Raw genomic sequence first — 18,420 nt, 5'->3', positions numbered from 1 at the left:
TTTTACCAAAAAAAAATCATATAAACAAATACAGAGGCACAACAGGGAACCGGCACGAACTCGTACAGGTGTGAAAGTCGTCCCGGTATCATATAAACACCCCGTTACTCGCTTGTTTGTTTGCTTGCCTGCTGAGTTGTTTGCTTGCTTCTATTGAAACTGAAACTTTGAACCTGCAAACAAACAGACAACTAAAACGCTTTTGCACATTAAAAAAGTAAAATAATAAAATAGAACACTTCAAATCAGACCGGAAACTCGAATTGGAGTAATCGGCTTCGAGTAACCGGGTCCTGGCATCCGTTTCTCAATTGTCCCGAAACATTTCATCCAAAAAACCACTTTACTACCACACTTGTCGTTACCAGAAAATCTATCTTTAATAATTTTGGAAACTACAGTGTTGAAAACCTTGCAACTAACAAACACATTGGGCCAGAAAGTACTAGAAATTGAACTATCAAAAATTATAATAGATAGATTCCTAGTTAAATGTCAGATAATTTTCGTATAATTCTAACACTTAGCTTAACCGATTCAGCTATCGAGCAGCTTATTTAGTTACACCGCACCAATTACACGATAGAGTGCTCCTGTCGAGGGACTATCGGTTGATAGTTAGCCAGCGGAAATTTGATATTCTTAAAACAAATATTAGCCTGAAGGCGAAAGGACAGATATTAGGCCGACAGTCCGGCCGAGACAGTAACACTATTGTTTTTATTTGTGTTCACCGCTAAATATTCTTCAGAATTCGGACAGACATTTAGAATGGCATTTCGAATATACGCTCACCAATGTATATGACGAATGAACAACTCACTGGATAAAAAAACAACGAAAGAAACCGCCCGCTTGTTATTCTAAGAAGTAAAACAATAAATGGAAGGTTTTTTTTTTTCACGGACAAGTACTATATTCATCCAGACTCTTTCGCCGGATGGCCTCGCGGTTTTGCGCTGATAATAGCAGAGAGATTTAGAACTACTTTGCGGCAAGAGGCAAACGGCAAAAATGACCATGTCATCACCATGTTTATTCTGATCATTTGCCGCTCGCTGTTTTCAGTTTCTCAGTAAAATTGAGTAATTTTGCGTTAGCCCAAAGGGCCAGAATTGTTTTGTACCATTCTCATCTATGTACTCATTTTTTTCAAGAAAACATAAACGTGAATCTCACGTTTGCCGTGAACAAGATTCTAAATCTCCCCGCGGACAAATACTATCAGGTCACGTGATCAATTTAAACCAATCAGACTTGAAAGAAATTTAGTGGAGAACTATAAACAATAATTGAAGGCAAGTTCCTGAGAAAGTCTTGAGCTCATACGAACATCTCAATTTTCAGAATATCCACATTCATGAAATTCGTCCAAGTTAAAATGTCATGAACGTGTTTTCAGCTATGTTATCCCATGAAAAAAGACTAACACACATTCCAAGACTGAGATAAGGGAAAACCAACTTCACACCTTCCCCTGCTTTGAGAACGCTAAAAATAATACTTAATATTAATAGACAGTAGTTAAAGAACAGCTTTTCTCATCTGCTGAATTTGAGATTTTACACTAAGGTCGTAATATTTGAAGTAAGGCTCAACTGGCATCATTGATGCGCCACTGAAATTCTCGCTGAAACATCCTCTCTTGTCTGTACTAAGCGTGGGCACCCTCTGCCGAAGAAAAGAATAAGCTAGGTTATTTAAAAAGACTTGGAGGATGTTAATTGACAAGTTTCTCGACGTAAGATGCGATTGTTAGGTTTCATTACCAGATATAAAACCGAGACTTCCTTGCGTCATGGTAACCAACTAACTCTTAGGGAAAGATGATGAGAAAGGAAAACTTTATTGTGAGTTTAACCTCCTTTTCCCTCAAAAATAATTTATTCCTTCGCCTAATGACCATTGCCAACCTGAAAATTTACATATGATGTCTTTTGTTTTCCCAGGTCATTTTATGACCATTCTGAAGCATGATTGTGTAACTTTATACATTTTGATCGGTTCGGATGTTTCAGCTGAAAATTTAAGTTGCAGAAAGTTTTAGAACACGGGGCGTTTTTCCGAATTTACGAGCTGCTAATGGTTTTACGAAATTGTCAGCCTTAACTAACTTTACATTTTTGTCGAGATATTTCCCCTTCCAAAAGGGGAATAACGGAAAATCAGAAAGGAATTAGTTTTGTAGCCGGTTACTGAATTTTATGCTGACATCTTGTCCAAGAAAACTTTGGATATTCTTTCACAAGTAATTCGAATTTCAAAGGCCATTAAGGCGTTCCGAACAGATATCCACCAAAATAGACCGTCAAATAACCCTGTTTTCTCTCGGGAGGCGTGCCCATTGCGCATAGGCTGATAATAGTTACTGAGGTATGTAACATAATTTGAACAGCATAATTTTGATTTAAACAAGCGAACATATATTGTGAAAAACAAACATTGAAACAGTTACTGATGAGAGAAAAATATGTACTTGATAAGGTATCAGTCATTTTTAGGATCAACTGTGGACCTGAGAGAAAGCCTGGAAAATAATTCACGTTTGCCCTTTCAAGTCTTTTATTTGATTTAATTTCATTTTGTTCAGATTTTCTTGTCGAAACTGCCTAATTTGCGTACATAATTGCGATGGCATTCCTTCCCTTTAAACACTCCCTATTAGCACAAAAGGTAAGATTCTATCAGATTCTAACCCCTTTCAAACCGTCCTTTATCCTCGACTAGACAAAATGGTAAATAACTAAAATTACCACCGATCCTAATTAATTAGCCTATTTATCCTTTAATCCTAAGTTGAACTAAACTCAAACAACACTTACCATCGTCTTTTATTTCTGCTCTCCAAACTGAAGTGTGACGTCATCGCCCATCAACACAAATGGAGCCCAGTAATTCACGGCACTGAATTCCTCTGACTCTCGAAGAGATTTCATGGCCTGGTGAAGAGCCACACTGGCCCTTTTACCATGTGCTAGATGTTGGTAAAAACTTTCCATGAACACCATGGTTGCCTCGTCATCAATCGCCCAGAGTGACACCAGAACAGACCGAGCACCAGCACACAGGAAAGAACGCGCTATCCCGACAACACCCTCAGAGTTAACTTCTCCCTGGTCACTGTGACAACAGCTAAGGACAACGAGCCTTGCTCTCAGGCAAACTGCTTGCACATCTGACATTGTTAAAATGAAGTCTTGTCTTCTGAGAGGCTGGGATTTGCGACCAGGATCTAAGGCTAAAACAATTTCTCCAGTCTGCGCACATCCATGTGCGGCAATGTGCACCAAAGCAACTGACTTGAGTTTCTTCACCACTTCATCTTTAGTTGCATCTTTGCCTGTGAGAGGTGTCGTCTTCAGAAGTTTTCCAATTATCTCGACTTCTTTATCGGCGTAAGGCAACTGTGATAAATTTATGGGAACTTCATCTAAACATGGATCTCCCACGAGTAGGGCGCCATTCTTACTGTGGAAGTCATCAGGTGCGCCTGTGATTAGCTGCAAGGAGCTCAGCGAGGGAACGACGCGAATCCTGATTGATTCGCTCAAAGCAGAATAAGGAGCCAAGCAAAATGAACCATCCGGGACAACGATTAACTGGTCACCTTGGAGCAAATCTGCAATGGGGCCAATAATAGCATCATACAGTGGACGCAAAGAATTGACGGAGGAAGTACATGACTGGTCGTTTTCCCCAACAGCTTCTCTGGTCGATTGGGGCTCATCACTAAGCTCATCCATTGAGCGATTCTCGCATTGGACACGAACACCTGCGCCGATCTCTCTCAGGGTAGCTTCCATTAAGAAGGAGGCCTCTCCATGTTCGATCTTCTTTTGCTTAAAAAGAACCTCTCTGCCGTTTCTCAGCACCCAAAAATAGATCGTGTCTTTATGAGAACTTTCACTAAGTGCTAAGAAAACTGTTTGTGTAGTTAAATCGTTTAACATTTTCGAAATCGTTACCTTAGTTTCATCAGACGCGGATGGTTTTGAGTCAACAGCATATTGTCTCTTCAACATATCCATCAAAGCCTGTGCTCGTCCCTGCTCAGCTGCACACAAAGCCTCATAAGGTTTCCCATCCTTCAAAAGAGTTCTCCATAGAGCGGTATACGCAGTCTGATGGACATCACGGAAGCTTATTTTCCATGCATCTTCGGACTGAAGAAGATTTCTTGTTTTCTCCAAAAGTCTTATACTCGATTGATAACAATTAAGCGCCTCAGATAAAGAAGCCTCTGATTCATAATCAAGACCTAGTAAACAGTATGCATCTCCCTCGAAAACCATGTCCCCTACTTCATTGGCAATACTAAGGGATTTTTTGTGGTGCTCAATGGCATGTTTGAAGTCACCCAGATCACGATAGAGTTTCCCCATACATGCGTGGGCTTTGCCCTCTCTTGCCCTGTCGCCTATCTCTTTGGTAATACTAAGACATTGTTTGGAATACTCTACGGCTTTTTTAAAATCCCCCAGGTCTTGATAAGCACAGGCCAGCATGACATAGGCGTTTGGCTCCCCAATCTTGCTCCCAACTTCTTTGGCAATTCTAAGATTTTTTTCCTGGTACTCTATGGCTTCTTTTAAATGGCACAAACCGTAATAAGCATTGCCCAGGTTGCCATAGGCTGTTCCTTCTCCAGCTTTGTCCCCTATTTCTTTAACAATAGTAAGATGTTGCTTGTGGTACGCTATGGCTTGTCTAAAATTACCCAAACCAAAATAATCACTGCCCAGGTTACGATAGGCTATTCCCTGACCAGAACGGTCCCCTACTGCTTTAGAAATACTAAGTTGTTGCTTGTGGTACTCTATGGCTTGTTTGAGATTACCCATAGAAAGGTAAGCAATGCCCAGATTACCATATGTTCGTCCCACTCCTACCCTGTCCCTTAATTCTTTTGCAATACTAAGATCTTGTTTGAAGTACTCTATCGCTTGTTTGAAATTTCCCATTCTGCTATAAGCGTTGCCCAAATTGCCATAGGCCTTTCTCTCTACAACCTTGTCACCTACTTCTTTAGCAATACTAAGTTGCTGTTTGTGGCATTCTACGGCTTGTTTAAAGTTACCCAGTTCGCTATGCACAACGCCCAGATTGCAATAAGCCATTCCCTCTTCAGCCCTGGATCCAAGCGCTTTAACAATACTGAGATGTTTTTTGTGGCATTCTATGGCTTGCTTAAAATCACCGACATTGTAACAGGTAACGCCGAGTTTTCCATAGATATATCCCTGCAAATCTCTGTCCCTCACCTCTTTAGCAAGACGTAGTGATTGCAAGTAATATTTTATCGCTTTTTGGAAATCACCCACTAAGTAATAAGCATTTGCCAGATTGCAAGAGGCTTTTTTCTCACATTCCTTGTACCCAAACTCTTGTACAATATTTAATGATTGCGTGAAACACTCTATGGCCTGTTGAAAATCTCCCAGATGGAAATAAGCAACGCCCAGATTGTTATAGACCTTTCCCTCCTCCAGTATGTTTCCCTGTTTTTTGGCAATTATAAGCCCTTGCACGTGAAATACTAGAAATGCTAACTTTCTATCCACCATTTTCTTCTGGTGATGACTGTAGGAGTTACCCAAAAGACGTACCTAGAAGCAAAGAAAGTTGGATAGAATCATATTTTGAAGGAAAATGTGTTATGGTCTCTTCTCTCCCTGTATGATTTTTTTTTATCCATGATGACTTTTACAAATAACTGACATACCAGTTATGGAATATCACCACAAAAGGTTTCGTTCACAATGTATACATGTGCAAATGTCAGTCCTTTATTTTTCGTTATTTAAAGGAAAATTCCATCTCCAGAAAAGTAGCTGATGTCATTTTGCTCTTAGATCTGAGTTGTGATACAAGAGATTACTTAAACTGTACATTGAAGCTGCCAAGATCGTATTTTTAGAAAGCGATACTGACATTTTCAAAGCTAACTACTACTAACTCGGGTCTAGAATAGCTTGCTTGTCAGTTTGTAAGTTTACCGTTATATTCTAATCATTGAGCGTTTATTTAATTAGTGTTTTCAAAAACTTACTTTCCTTAAGTAAGAAATCAATGAAGCAATTTTAGCTTAGCAGTATGAAAAAAATGCAATATTCTGAAAGCAAATTTTTCTATCTCTCCCTGTATTATAATTTTCATCCATAATCACTTTCAAAAAACAACACAGCTCTAGTAACGCGATATCACCACGAAGTGTTCCGTTCACAATACACATTGTCTCTTGTTTTTAATTATTTGAATTAGATTAGATTTAGATACAAAATCAATGATAAAAAATAGCGAAGGAAAAACACCATGTTTCGATGTCGACATAACATCATTTTCAAGTGACAAATTTCAAATTCAAAAAGGACTTAATATATACCGTGTGAGGTGATTAAAATAACTTAACAATAAATAACTTAGTGTGCGTGAAAGGTAAGTGTGCGTAAGCAAATAGTTCTGCGCGGATGGAGTCCGATTGCTTTAAGAATGCCTCGTTTAATTGTATATCGTTATCCTTGTGATTGAAAAGGGTAAATTGTAGTAATATCAAGGGTTTTGTGTTGCCCTATATATATTGTACGCACGTCGTTATCCTATATTTTTCTTCCTATCACGTAGAATAAACGGCCGCATAAACTTTTCACATCCGGCAATAAAACGTGCCGTAACGATTTCAGCCACAAGGACAATCTGAAACACCATAGCTTAGGCATGCTTACGTTTACTTGAACTTGCAATTGGATATAAATATTCTTCTCACCATCCAAAGAAATCAAAAGAGAAAACTTGAATTCGCAGGTGGTTTTGTGTATTGTAAGCCAACATAGTTTGATTTGTTCGGATTAATATGGTGAAAATTTGAACATTCATATCGCGGAAAATCCCCTTAAGGAACGGAAACTAATTCTCCGAATTTTCTGAGTTTATGTTGGCTTTTTGAAAGTATTCTGGCTGGAAACGACATTTTTTCCCCTCCGAACACAAAACGAATTTGATTTTAGTGCTACTAAATTTTGCGGTAACACTTCGCTAATCCAAATTTCTGAGGCGGATAACGCTTCACAAGAAATGACGAGTTGGGTAACCCGCTGCATCACACGTTAAAACCAATATTTCGGTATTGTCATTCAATCTCCTTATATTTCGAAACTAAAACCTGTTACACAACTTGATTGTGTGAACCCGTATAAATAGGAACATCCTGCAAAGGCAAACAATATCTGCTTCAAAGTTTATACGCGATAAAAAAAAATATCCCACAAACGTGTTTTACCGGCGGACGAAATAAAAGCACATAATCACAGCTCACGCGTGCTCAGTATCACAAAATACAGTGAAGCCGAATTGATCAAGATATTTTGGGGGACTTCAGTTAAGGATAACGAAAGGTTTGAAGTTGGAAACAAAAAGAACAATTGTAATTACAGAAGCTAATTTGCGCGGCGATAACTATTTTTTAATACCAATTGATTAAAATGGTCGTTTTGAAACAAAACTATTACAGGTCGGAAGTAACTCAGTCGAGTCCAGGCGGGTATATAGTTGCTTAAACTGAGAATGTAGTTTGGTAGAGTTCTAAAATACTTCAAACTGAATTAATTAAGTGCACTTTAAAGTGTACCCAGAAAAACCCCATCACTGGCAAGAAAGCATCCTTTATATCGATTCTAAACAAAAAACATCCTTTACAATTAAGTTTAATACTAAATACATGTCTTGTCAAGCCGTCAGGTTTAACTGTTTTTTCAAACTAGGCTGTCTCAGATACCAAGAACTGAGTTGCTAGGGAGGGCGCCGGTTAGAAATTTCCAATACCATACCAAAGGAAGAAATGTTAGAGCAAGAGTTTAGGTTACGCTTCATTCAACACGGCACCCAACGGGAATATGAACCAACAAAAAGTTAAATTGCTGGTTCCTTCATTGCCGCATCATTTTACGGCCTTTTAAAAGACATTTGTGTAAGCTAACACAGATTAATCTGTTTCAATTGTTTAGCGGAAAATTTTTATTCCCTAAATTTTTAGGAAGGGGAATTTTATTTCCCCGAAGTTAACTGAGAGCTGCTGTTTACATTCTGAAAATGGTAGCAGGCATTTTTGCATACTTTTAACGGTGTATTTGCTCCTTCGAAAACAAACGTGATTAGTTTTTCAGCAATGTGAGAGTTTGAGGTGACCTTTTACTAAGGAAAACATTAGTTCTTCACAGTTTAATCTGAATTGATCAGAATTTATGAAACAAAACTGGAAAAAGCGTCTGCTCTCTTTATGACCCGCTGTTATGCTAGCCGGCCTTTTTGATCACTTTTAACGGGATATATGGGCCGCTCAGAAAGCAAACGGGATTAGTTTTTCAGCGTCGCGAGAGTTTGAGGTGACTTTTTATCAAAGAAAACGCTATTTCTTCACAATTTAACATGAACCGATTCAAATTTATTAAACAAACGCTGAAGAAGGCGTCTCTTCTCCCAGGCTATGTCATTGAGAACAGATTTGACACCGAAAGGAATCACTGGGTGGCAGTTAGTGTTAAGGTTAAGGCTACGGTTAGGGTTTGTCAAAGTCAAGGTGGTTAGTGATTGAGTATCACTGAAAGAAGACTACGAGGTTAAATTGAATTAGGCTTGACATGGTATGTTTTTGAGGAATACTGCGAGTTTCTGTTTAGTGTAAATAGTTAAAAAACAGAGCGCAATAAATGACACAAAGAATAAGTAAAACGTTTGTACCGATGTATCTTTTTATGAGTAAAAAAACCGTTTGAGCTCTGAGTATTATGTGTAACATAGGTAATTACTTACCACTGCTGTTCCAAATTGATCCTTCTTGGGGATTTCTCTTCAGGTCAATCAAGCTTTACAGAAATGATCATTCTGGAGCTAAGACATTTCGAGACAAACAATTATCAAATCATCTGATTTCAATATAATTATCTTATAACGTGCAGACTGATAAGCAAATGATTACGACTGATGCATAGTACAAACTATAACGGTCGGGTAAAGACAGATCGATAGTTGAGTGATATTTGTATCTGTGTTTATGCCATATGTAAGAAATGTGGTCACTTCAGTACAATATTTACCTTCAGTTGCTATCAGGAGTGGCTTAATTCTCAGACCGAGTGTTGATTGTCAGCTTATTGCAAACCACTTGCATCAAAGATTTCTTTGAACCAAAACTGTGGCCACTAAAGACCGAGGCAAATTGGAAGATTGTGCTGAGGAAGCGTGTTTAAATATTTTGACACCGGAAGCTGTTGTTATTTTCAGCTCGATGATTGTCACGCGATCCTCAAACAATAATGAAAATGTCAAATGAGTAACCGATCCTAAACTAAGACCGTTTTGATTTTTAGCTGCATTAAAATAGTTAAAATTTCGTTTAATGAATTTTTCCATTGCTTAACGTGCAAGAAACAATAGCAAAGAGATATACACTACTAAAAAACTTACAACAAGCTTAACAAACGAGCTCTGATTTCATTTTGAAGCTCTTGTATTTGGGATGCTTCGTTTTCGAATTTCTAGGTACTTCGTTTATAAATTACGATTATCGAAAGTTTCATTTTCCAGTTTTGGGCTCTAAAGTCTTCGTTTTCAAGTCTTTCGTTTTTCGACGGATCCCTGATCCTCTGCCAGAACAAATTATTCACTGGCACAAAGCACTATCAACTCATAATCAAGCCCACAAAGCGATTGTTTATACATCTCTGTATCCATATATGTCGCCACTATGTAAATACAATCGAAATTTCCAGCCTTTTATCACTGACAAATTAATCACGTGTTTCAGATAGCGCTAGCGTTACAGAACCTGGAATGGACAAAACTAAACTTGAGATTTTGTGCTTGAATAAGGATTCTGGATTCAAGTTTTTGATAGAAGATTCAATTAGAAAAAAGAAGAAAAGATCGCCTAATATATTTGAAACATTGATTTCATTGATTTGATGAGAGTGAAAGAAAATTTTCATTTTGTGTTGACTTTGTGTAACATATCATAAAACTTTCGATGACGGTACTAAAAATATCAAAGTTCTCTTTCCTCACCGTTTTTTATTCATATTTATTTTTAATCAACTCACCAATTCAATTGTCAGCTTTTGCTTATGTTTCACCGAGTCAACATCAATTTGAAGTGAATGATATATTATTTGCATTCCATTGATCATACATACATATGACCAGCTCGATTCATTTTACCTCGAATTTCTGAGTATCACATAAGGTATGTGCAACATTTTCCAAGAAAAATAACCAAAACGAAAGGGAAAAAACTAATAAAAGCGATTAAATACGTAATCAATTGTAATCTGAAACTAACTGACTTTTAAACGTATGACAGCGTATACGACGACAACAACTTCATTACATTCAGGCGCCTGATAATAGAAAGGGTCTCGGGAGCATTGTAATCTTATTCTGGATGTACGTTTATTTTAAACAAAAACCACAAATATCGACGTTTACTTCATAAAATTTGTGACGCATTTCTTCCCGTCAGAATGGAAAAATATATATCGGGTCGTGGAGTTCGTGCAAGCCGCATTTTCTCCCGCTCTTTTTTTTTTTTGTGTGTTATTTGGTCGTTTCCCGCGCGATTGCAGGGGAATGCCAGTGTGACTTGTTTCTTTTAAATTTAATCAGGGATAGGAACAAATCCAGATAGCACTCAGTTCTTTCAACCCTTTAATTTTGTTGGACCTACATATTTTGCAGCTCTATTGTTTCAGGGCTAGGCTACATTCCTTCTGTTGCTTGTCTGTTGCTCTGCTATTGTATTTTTCAGGTGTAAGACGTTTTTTTTTTTTTGCTTCAGTGCCATTTAGGTTTTCAGGGAATAAGGAATATAGTCGTGGATTGATACGTTATCGAAGAATAGCTTAAGCAACTTTCCAAGAAGTAGAACTGGGACCTAGACTGTATGTAATACATCAAGTGCTCGTGAACTGGCTTGCAACGAATTACCACAATTCTGAGATTCACAACATTAAGTGATGCCCGTTTTCTAGTAATACATTATCGACTCGTAGGATTTTGGAGGACGCAAAAAACTGCAGTTTTGTGTTCAAGCTTCGAAATCATTGCATGGGGGAGGTTAACTTTGTTTAATACTGTATTGTGATATGACAGAAGGGAATTGGAGAAACAAGTTTAAAAGAAGATTTGAAGGTTCCAAAGACTAATTTTAACTTTAGAAGCTAACATGAACTTTCAAAGAGTCTTGAAATTGCAAATAATCTCGCCCTGTGATCACAAAAGAGGTGATGATAATCCCCCTAGGAAATACAATCTTTTAACTTAGGCGCTTCTCATACTGAATACTTGAACAAAACTTGAATAAACTTCCGACCACCATTATTCAGAAAGACCCAAGCGCGAACAATGCGGTTCAAATTCCTCACTCCTCGCGCACACTGCTCGGTCAAATGAAAGGGGTATGACGGGAAGGGGGCATGTTCAAGTTCAAAATGCTTAACTTTTCACTTAATAATTATAAATTTAGTTTAGTGCATCTTACCTGAAAACGTATTTCACATGGAACTGTTGCAACGGGTTCTTGCTGATTTGAATCTAATGCTCACAACATGTAAACAGTTGTAATGTGGAGTTGCAAGCGGAATGCGGTATTCATTGGTGCTGTGATCAACTTTTGATCCTTGCAAAAGGGACAACCGTCTTCGTAATCATCAAGCAACAAATTATGCTAGCCTATTGGTGAATTGTGAATTGATGTTACTCAATGCTACTTGTTACTATCGCTAACAAACTGTAGTACTCACTTCCCAACGAAGGGATCAAGATGGCGACTGTTTTGGACAGTGCTCGTTTCCAGTGCCTTTAGGATGACAACACGCGTGCGTCACGCTATGCTCAAGCTAGTTCCCAGTGTTGCTCGCTTGTCATCACCCTTCGTATTCTTACTCACATGCCAACAAGAATCTATCGGTTCCTATGGTCATCGATTAAAAAAGATCCTACGTTTGCTGGCCATCTTGAATGCTTAAACCTTTATGTAGACTGGACGGCCACGTAGAATTTGTGGTACTGTCTCCATATTGCAAACATAAAAGAACAACTTAGGGTATGAGTTTTCTTATCGTGCATTACTTCATTAATGGGGGGGAGTCGGGGGGGGGGGGGGGGGGAGTCGGGGTAGGATAAGGTCAACAAAATATTGATAGGAACCTCCAGAGGGGCCACAAAACCTCATCAGTTAATTCAGTTGTTTTCTATTTAAATCAACATGAAACCTGACAGAGATCTTTGAAAAAAATTAAAACAATAATAATAATTAAGGATGAAAACGATGCCTCTATTTCTCTGCGATTATTATTAGTTCAATTACAGTGTATAAAAATTGACACATGTATAGGCAATTTAAAAATATAGGCATGTGATGATGCGATGCTTCTCATTGATGTGTCATTTTGGTATATCAACATTCCCATCTTTTTAAGATAGCACATGCAAATGTTACCTTTTATACATTGTTTGAATTTGAAAAATGACTTCGGAGAGGTTGAAACACCATTCTATTTAGCACATGATTTAGTCCAAAATTTTCTGTAGCGTCTTCCATTTGAATATTCTACAACATATGTGTCACTCCAACTCACAAGACACATGTGTTTTGCCGTTACCCTTCAAACTGTCACTTGGCCTTAAAAATTCAATTTAATGTGCCATGGTTTTTGGTTCCATCAACACGAGGTCTTCGACGCTGAGCACCGCGCCACTTACGAGAGCTTCAAGGACACGTTTCCTTGTTTATTCTGCTCGTTCCACGAAATATAACTATAAGTCTTATATGCACAGTCAATCTACGTTACGCGTGACCAGCATTTTTGAAATTTGAACGGATATTTAAAATTAATATGTCAGTTTCGAACACCGCCGGCGAGATTTCAGAGTTCCTGTATAAAGCACTTGTTTTACTGAGGGTATATAGCTATGAATTTTTCTTTACATTACGGCATTAAGTATTTCAATTTTTTTGTTCAGTTAAAACGTTTTGAAAGATTTCTCAAGATCCCACTCAAATGCCGGACATTACAGAAATGAAGGAATAGCTCATTTCATTCTCGGAAAAACTCGTCACGCGTGCGTAAACTGACTGTAAGCCTGAACTTAACCCGGTGCCCGAGAGTTATTCAACTCAATAATCAACAAAGGGCGATATTTCATTTTCTAACGCCATTATTGTTCAATAAATTTAAATACTTTATTACAAATGTTTACATATTAAGTTACATGATTGCTCTATTGAGGGGGTGTTGTCATGGTGCCGGCACGACTTCATTCTGGTTCAGTAGAGATGAATTGGCTTCACGCCGCGTCTACATCAAACCAGTTTTACTAGTCCTGTAACTAGTTCTGAGACACAAAACAAAGTTTGAAAGGAACAGCCATGACACTACATGACACTGGAATTAGTTTCCGTTCCGCAGGAGAATCGCAATTCGCGATGTGAGATTTTAGCTGGTTTCAAGAAAACAAGTACAAAGGTACAAAAGGGAATCGACATGAACTCGTACACGTGTGAAAGTCGAGATAGTTTCATGTAAACATCCCCTCACTTGTTTGTTTGCTTGTCTGCTGAGTTGCTTGCTTGTTTCTACTGAAACGTTAACTTTAACTTTGCGATTTAATAAACAAACAGACAAACAAACAAAATGCTTTTGCACAAAGGAAGCAAAAGCCTACCTCAGCACTAAACCCAGATTTGAGTTAATCGACTTCAAACAACTGGGCCTTGGCGTGCTTTTCTCAAAACTTCCTGAAAACATTTCGGGCCCGAAAAGCTAATTTACGAGTACAATTCTTGTTTATTAGGAAAACTATGTTTAATGATTTTGTAAGATAAAACGTTGACAACTTTGTATTATCAAGAAACACATTGGGATGATTTGCACTAAAAAGCTACCAACGATGGCCATGCAGAAAGCGCATTTGAAAAGTGCTCCTAAGACCCGACTCAGTCTTCAGGAGTTTTGAAAAAGGAATCCCGTTCCGTTCTAAACTAAGGATTACAAAATTCTTGCGCTTAGATTATTCAGTTATCTATTAGCTTAATTAGTCACCCCACTAAGCAGATAGAAGCAAACAGCGAGCTGTCTGATTGTAAGCATAACAAGGTGACCGATCTATTCAAAGCTTATTCAACGACAGCGAAATCTGTACAATGGGTTATTCCTTTCTAGTTAGTTGGCGACTTCATCAATTTTCCTTGCACGAGCACCCAGAGAAATCTACCAAAATTTGAACGCATTTGCTTGGCCAATTACATTGCCAGTTTAGCCGTTCGCTTTGTTTTCCTGTTAGTCTAAGACAACTCCTCAAAAGGGATGTCACTTCTGCTTAGTAAAGACCCGGAGTGAAGATCGGCATCGCAGATTTCTATTACAGGTTTCAACTGAATTTCAATTTTTTTTCCAAGTTCTTAGTTTTCATGGATTGTTTTGAGTTTTCACAACCATGAAACTTAACTTAATCACAAGCACCTCTTTGCGACTAAGTTATCTTCAGTAAAAAGTTAAGAATGGCAGATTCCAAGGAAGACTGAAGGAAAACAGGCTTTCCATCTTACTTTGCTTTAAAAACTCTTCAAAAGCCACTTGTGAGCTTCTTTATAATATGTTTTTCAAAATGGGTAAATACGCCGTCTTATTTGCCATAATTAACACAACTTGTCATTTCTATATTAACATTTCAATAAAACTAAAGTTCTCACTATTCTTTCGAATATTAAGGTAGGCAACGGCCTCAAAATGAGTATAAACATATCTACAATTCTGGAACTTCAGTTAGAATACTATTGAGAGAAGACGGATCATTTCTAGTTTTTTCTTCCTGGTGCTAAAATAGCAAAGTTACAGCAAATTAATTCATAAAATTAAAGATAAGAGACACGCACAAAAACAAGCACATTATCGTCTTTTTTCTCCACACCTTAGTAGGAAACTGAAACGGCACATGATACATGGTCCAATGATTGACATTGCTCAATTTTTCGTTTCTTGACAAAAGCGTGCATCGACATTCCGTTTTTTTCGCATCTGCTGGATCTAACGATGTAAACTAATAGCCGTGATAATTGAAGCAGACGAAAATACTCATCATGTACGCGTCATATTCCGTCCAGCATCCTCTCTTGTCTTGACGACGCAACATCTGCCGAACAAAAGAACCAGGAATATTATGATTTCTATGTGTACAGTAAATACTTAATTTCAATAACTTTCTTGAGTAAAGTTCATAACATAGTTAACATTTAAATCTTGTACTTCCTCCAAACATAGATACCACGATTCCCAAATAAACCTTCAACCTTTTCATTCGCTTAGCTTGTGGAGAGATGATGACCGAGTGAAAACAATATTGTGAGACCACCTTTCTTTTCCTTTTAAAAACCTTTTCCTTGGGCGATTTGTTCAGTTTTTTTATGATCATTCCCATCAATCTGAACACCTAAAAGGAACTTCTACAGAAAGGACTCAAAAGACACCATTGAGGACTTATTAAATTAACGCAACACTCAAAAATTGAAAGCGTTTTTTATGAGATTGACCGTACAAAATAATTACATAGCAGCAGTGTAACAATGTGGTTGATTTTTGACCTACGGAGTTTGGACTCTAGCCTTAGTAGTAGACGCTAGAAAAAATGAGAAGAAGAGAGTCGAACGCGCACAAGATTCAAGGGGATCGAATAGGAGACGGAAAAGAATGTGTTTACCCTCATCCTCCCTTCGTGCTCCGAACTTGTCACAGGTACTTCGCGCGCGCGTTCGATTCCACTACTCTCTTCTCCAGCGCCTGCCACGCAGGATAACTTAGGGCGTAGGGACTGAAGGGAGTAAATATATACTGTGGAAAACAATGATCATAACAGTTCCGAGTACTTTGAAAGCAAGAGAACTAAATCTTTCAATGAATGTTTTCCGCCTTTCTTTTACCAAGTAGCGTACGTATTACATAGGGGCAATGGTCTTTCTTCGATAACAACCTCTATTGGAAGTTACTATTAAATTTCACCCCTTAAAAAAAACTCAGGTAGGAATTCATTTTAAGACAGATTTTAAAACCATTTCATGGAGAGGCATTGAGAAGTTTTCAAAGTTACGTTATATAACAAAGAAAAAAACAATTTTACCCAAACAACACTTACCATCTACTTCTATTTCTGTTCTCCAAATTCAAGTGTGACGTCATCACCAATCAGCACAAATGGAGCCCAGTTCTTCACGGCACTGAATTCCTCTGACTCTCGAAGAGATTTCATTGCCCGGTGAAGAGCCACACTGGCGCTTTTTCCATCTACAAGGTGTTGATAGAAACTTTCCATGAACACCATGGTTGCCTCATCATCAATCGCCCAGAGTGACACCAGAACAGACCGAGCACCAGCACACAAGAAAGAGCGCGCTATCCCGACCAAACCTTCAGACTTAACCTCTCCACGGCCACTGTGACAACAGCTCAGAACAACGAGCCTTGCTTTGAGGGAAACTGCTTCCACATCTGACATTGTTAAAATGTAGTCTTTTTTCTTAGGGATCTGGGATGTACGACCAGGACTTGGAGCCAAAACAATTTCTCCAGATTGTGCACACCCATGAGCGGCAATGTGCACCAAAGCAACTGATGTGAGTCTTTTCAGCACCTCTTCTTTAGTTGCATCTTTCCCAATGAGAGGTGTGGTCTTTAGAACTTTTCCAATCTCTTCTACTTCCTTTCTGGCGAACGGTAGCTGCTCCAAAATGGGCTCATCGTACCTGAAGGTAACTTCCTCTAAGCAAGGATCTCCAACGAGTAGCGCCCCACTCTTACCGTGGAAGTCGTCAGGTGCGCCTGTGATAAGCCTTAAAGTGGTCAGCGAGGGAAAAGTGCGAATTCTGATTGATTCACTTAATGCAGAGTAAGGAGCCAAGCAAAATGGACCATCCGGGACAACGACTAACTGGTCACCTTGGAGCAAGTCCGCAATGGGGCCAATAATAGCATCATACAGCGGACACAATGAATTGACGGAGGAAGTACATGACTGGTCGTTTTCCCCAACAGCTTCTCTGGTCAATTGGGGCTCATCACTATGCTCACCCATTGAGCGATCCTCGCATTTGACACGAACACCTGCGCCAATCCCTTTCAAGGTAGCTGCCATTAACACGGAGGCATCTCCATGTTCGATCTTCTTTTGCTTAGACAGAACCTCTTTGCCTTTTCTCAGCACCCAAAAACGGATCGTTTTTTTGTGAATTCTTTCATCAAATGCTAAAAAAACGGTTTGTGTGGTCAAATCATTTAACATTTTCGAAATCGTTTCGTTAGATTCATCAGACGCGGGTTGTTTTGAGTCAATAACATATTGTCTCTTCAACGTTTCCATCAAAGCCTGTGCTCTTCCCTGCTCAGCTGCACACAAAGCCTCATAAGGCTTCCCATTCTTCAAAAGAGTTCTCCATAGAGCGGTATACGCAACCTGATGGACATCCCGGAAGCCTATTTTCCATGCATCTTCGGACTGAAGAAGAGTTCTTGTTTCCTCCAAGAGTCTTATACTCGATTGATAACAATCAAGCGCCTCAGATAAGGAAACCTCTGATTCATAATCAAGACCTAGTGAACAGTATGCGTCTGCCTCCCCAACCATGTCCCCTACTTCTTTTGCAATACTAATGGATGTTTTGTGGTACTCTATGGCATGTTTAGAATTACCCAGGCCGTGATAGGCATTGCCCAGATATCTTTGGGCTGTTCCCTCTCCCGCTCTGTCGCCTATCTCTTTGGTAATACTAAGATATTGTTTGTAATACTCTACGGCTTTTTCAAAATCCCCCAGATCTTGATAAGCAGAGCCCAGCCTGGCATAGGCTTGTCCCTCCCCAACCTTGCTCCCAACGTCTTTTGCAATGCTAAGATGTTTTTTCTGGTACTCTATGGCTTGTTTGAAATTACGCAGACTGTTAAAAGCCTCGCCTAGATTGCCATAGGCTGTTCCCTCCCCGGCTTTGTCCCCTATTTCTTTAACAATAGTAAGATATTGCTTGTGGTACGCTATGGCTTGTCTAAAATTACCCAAACCGTGATAATCGCTGCCCAGGTTACAATAGCCTGTTCCCTCTCTAGCCCTGTCCCCTACTTCTTTAGCAATATTAAGATGTTGTTTGTGGTACTCTATGGCTTGTTTCAAATTACCCAGCCAGTAATAAGCGTTTCCCAGATTACCATAGGTTACTCCCTCTCCTGCCCTGTCCCCTACTTCTTTAGAAATACTAAGATCTTGTTCGAGGTACTCTATGGCTTGTTTAAAACTACCCATTCCGCGATAAGCGATGCCCAAATTGCCATAGGCCCTTCCCTCTCCATCCCTGTCACCTACTTCTTTAGCAATACTAAGTTGCTGTTTGTG

The 18,420-nt window shown here is 38.9% G+C and overlaps 1 protein-coding gene and 1 pseudogene across 8 annotated transcripts in view; both read right to left on the bottom strand.

Moving 5' to 3' along the window:
- Positions 1-2,807: 2,807 nt before the first annotated feature.
- On the bottom strand, positions 2,808-9,316 carry LOC146471020 (uncharacterized; annotated as a pseudogene). The gene is made up of 3 exons (XR_014866906.1): positions 9,090-9,316; positions 8,806-8,883; positions 2,808-5,606 (listed from the first exon to the last, which is right to left on the bottom strand). The product of XR_014866906.1 is annotated as an uncharacterized LOC146471020 (transcript).
- A 3,779-nt stretch (positions 9,317-13,095) lies between these two features.
- LOC146471017 (uncharacterized) overlaps positions 13,096-18,420 on the bottom strand; it is a 50,405-nt gene continuing 45,080 nt past the window's right edge. For all 7 annotated transcript variants that reach the window (XM_085121300.1, XM_085121303.1, XM_085121304.1 and 4 more), the window contains 2 exons: positions 16,177-18,420; positions 13,096-15,180 (listed from right to left, as the gene is read on the bottom strand). The exon at positions 16,177-18,420 is cut by the window's right edge. In XM_085121300.1, coding sequence (XP_084977426.1) covers positions 16,186-18,420 — 2,235 coding nt within the window. In that variant the 3' untranslated portion in view covers positions 13,096-15,180; positions 16,177-16,185. The remainder of the gene's footprint in view (positions 15,181-16,176) is intronic.

This window comes from Pavona decussata, unplaced genomic scaffold (genome assembly GCF_977016875.1).
Source record: "Pavona decussata unplaced genomic scaffold, jaPavDecu1.1 SCAFFOLD_107, whole genome shotgun sequence".
In the NCBI taxonomy this organism is placed as follows: domain Eukaryota; kingdom Metazoa; phylum Cnidaria; class Anthozoa; order Scleractinia; family Agariciidae; genus Pavona; species Pavona decussata.
This window is presented reverse-complemented; position numbering and strand designations above follow the sequence as displayed.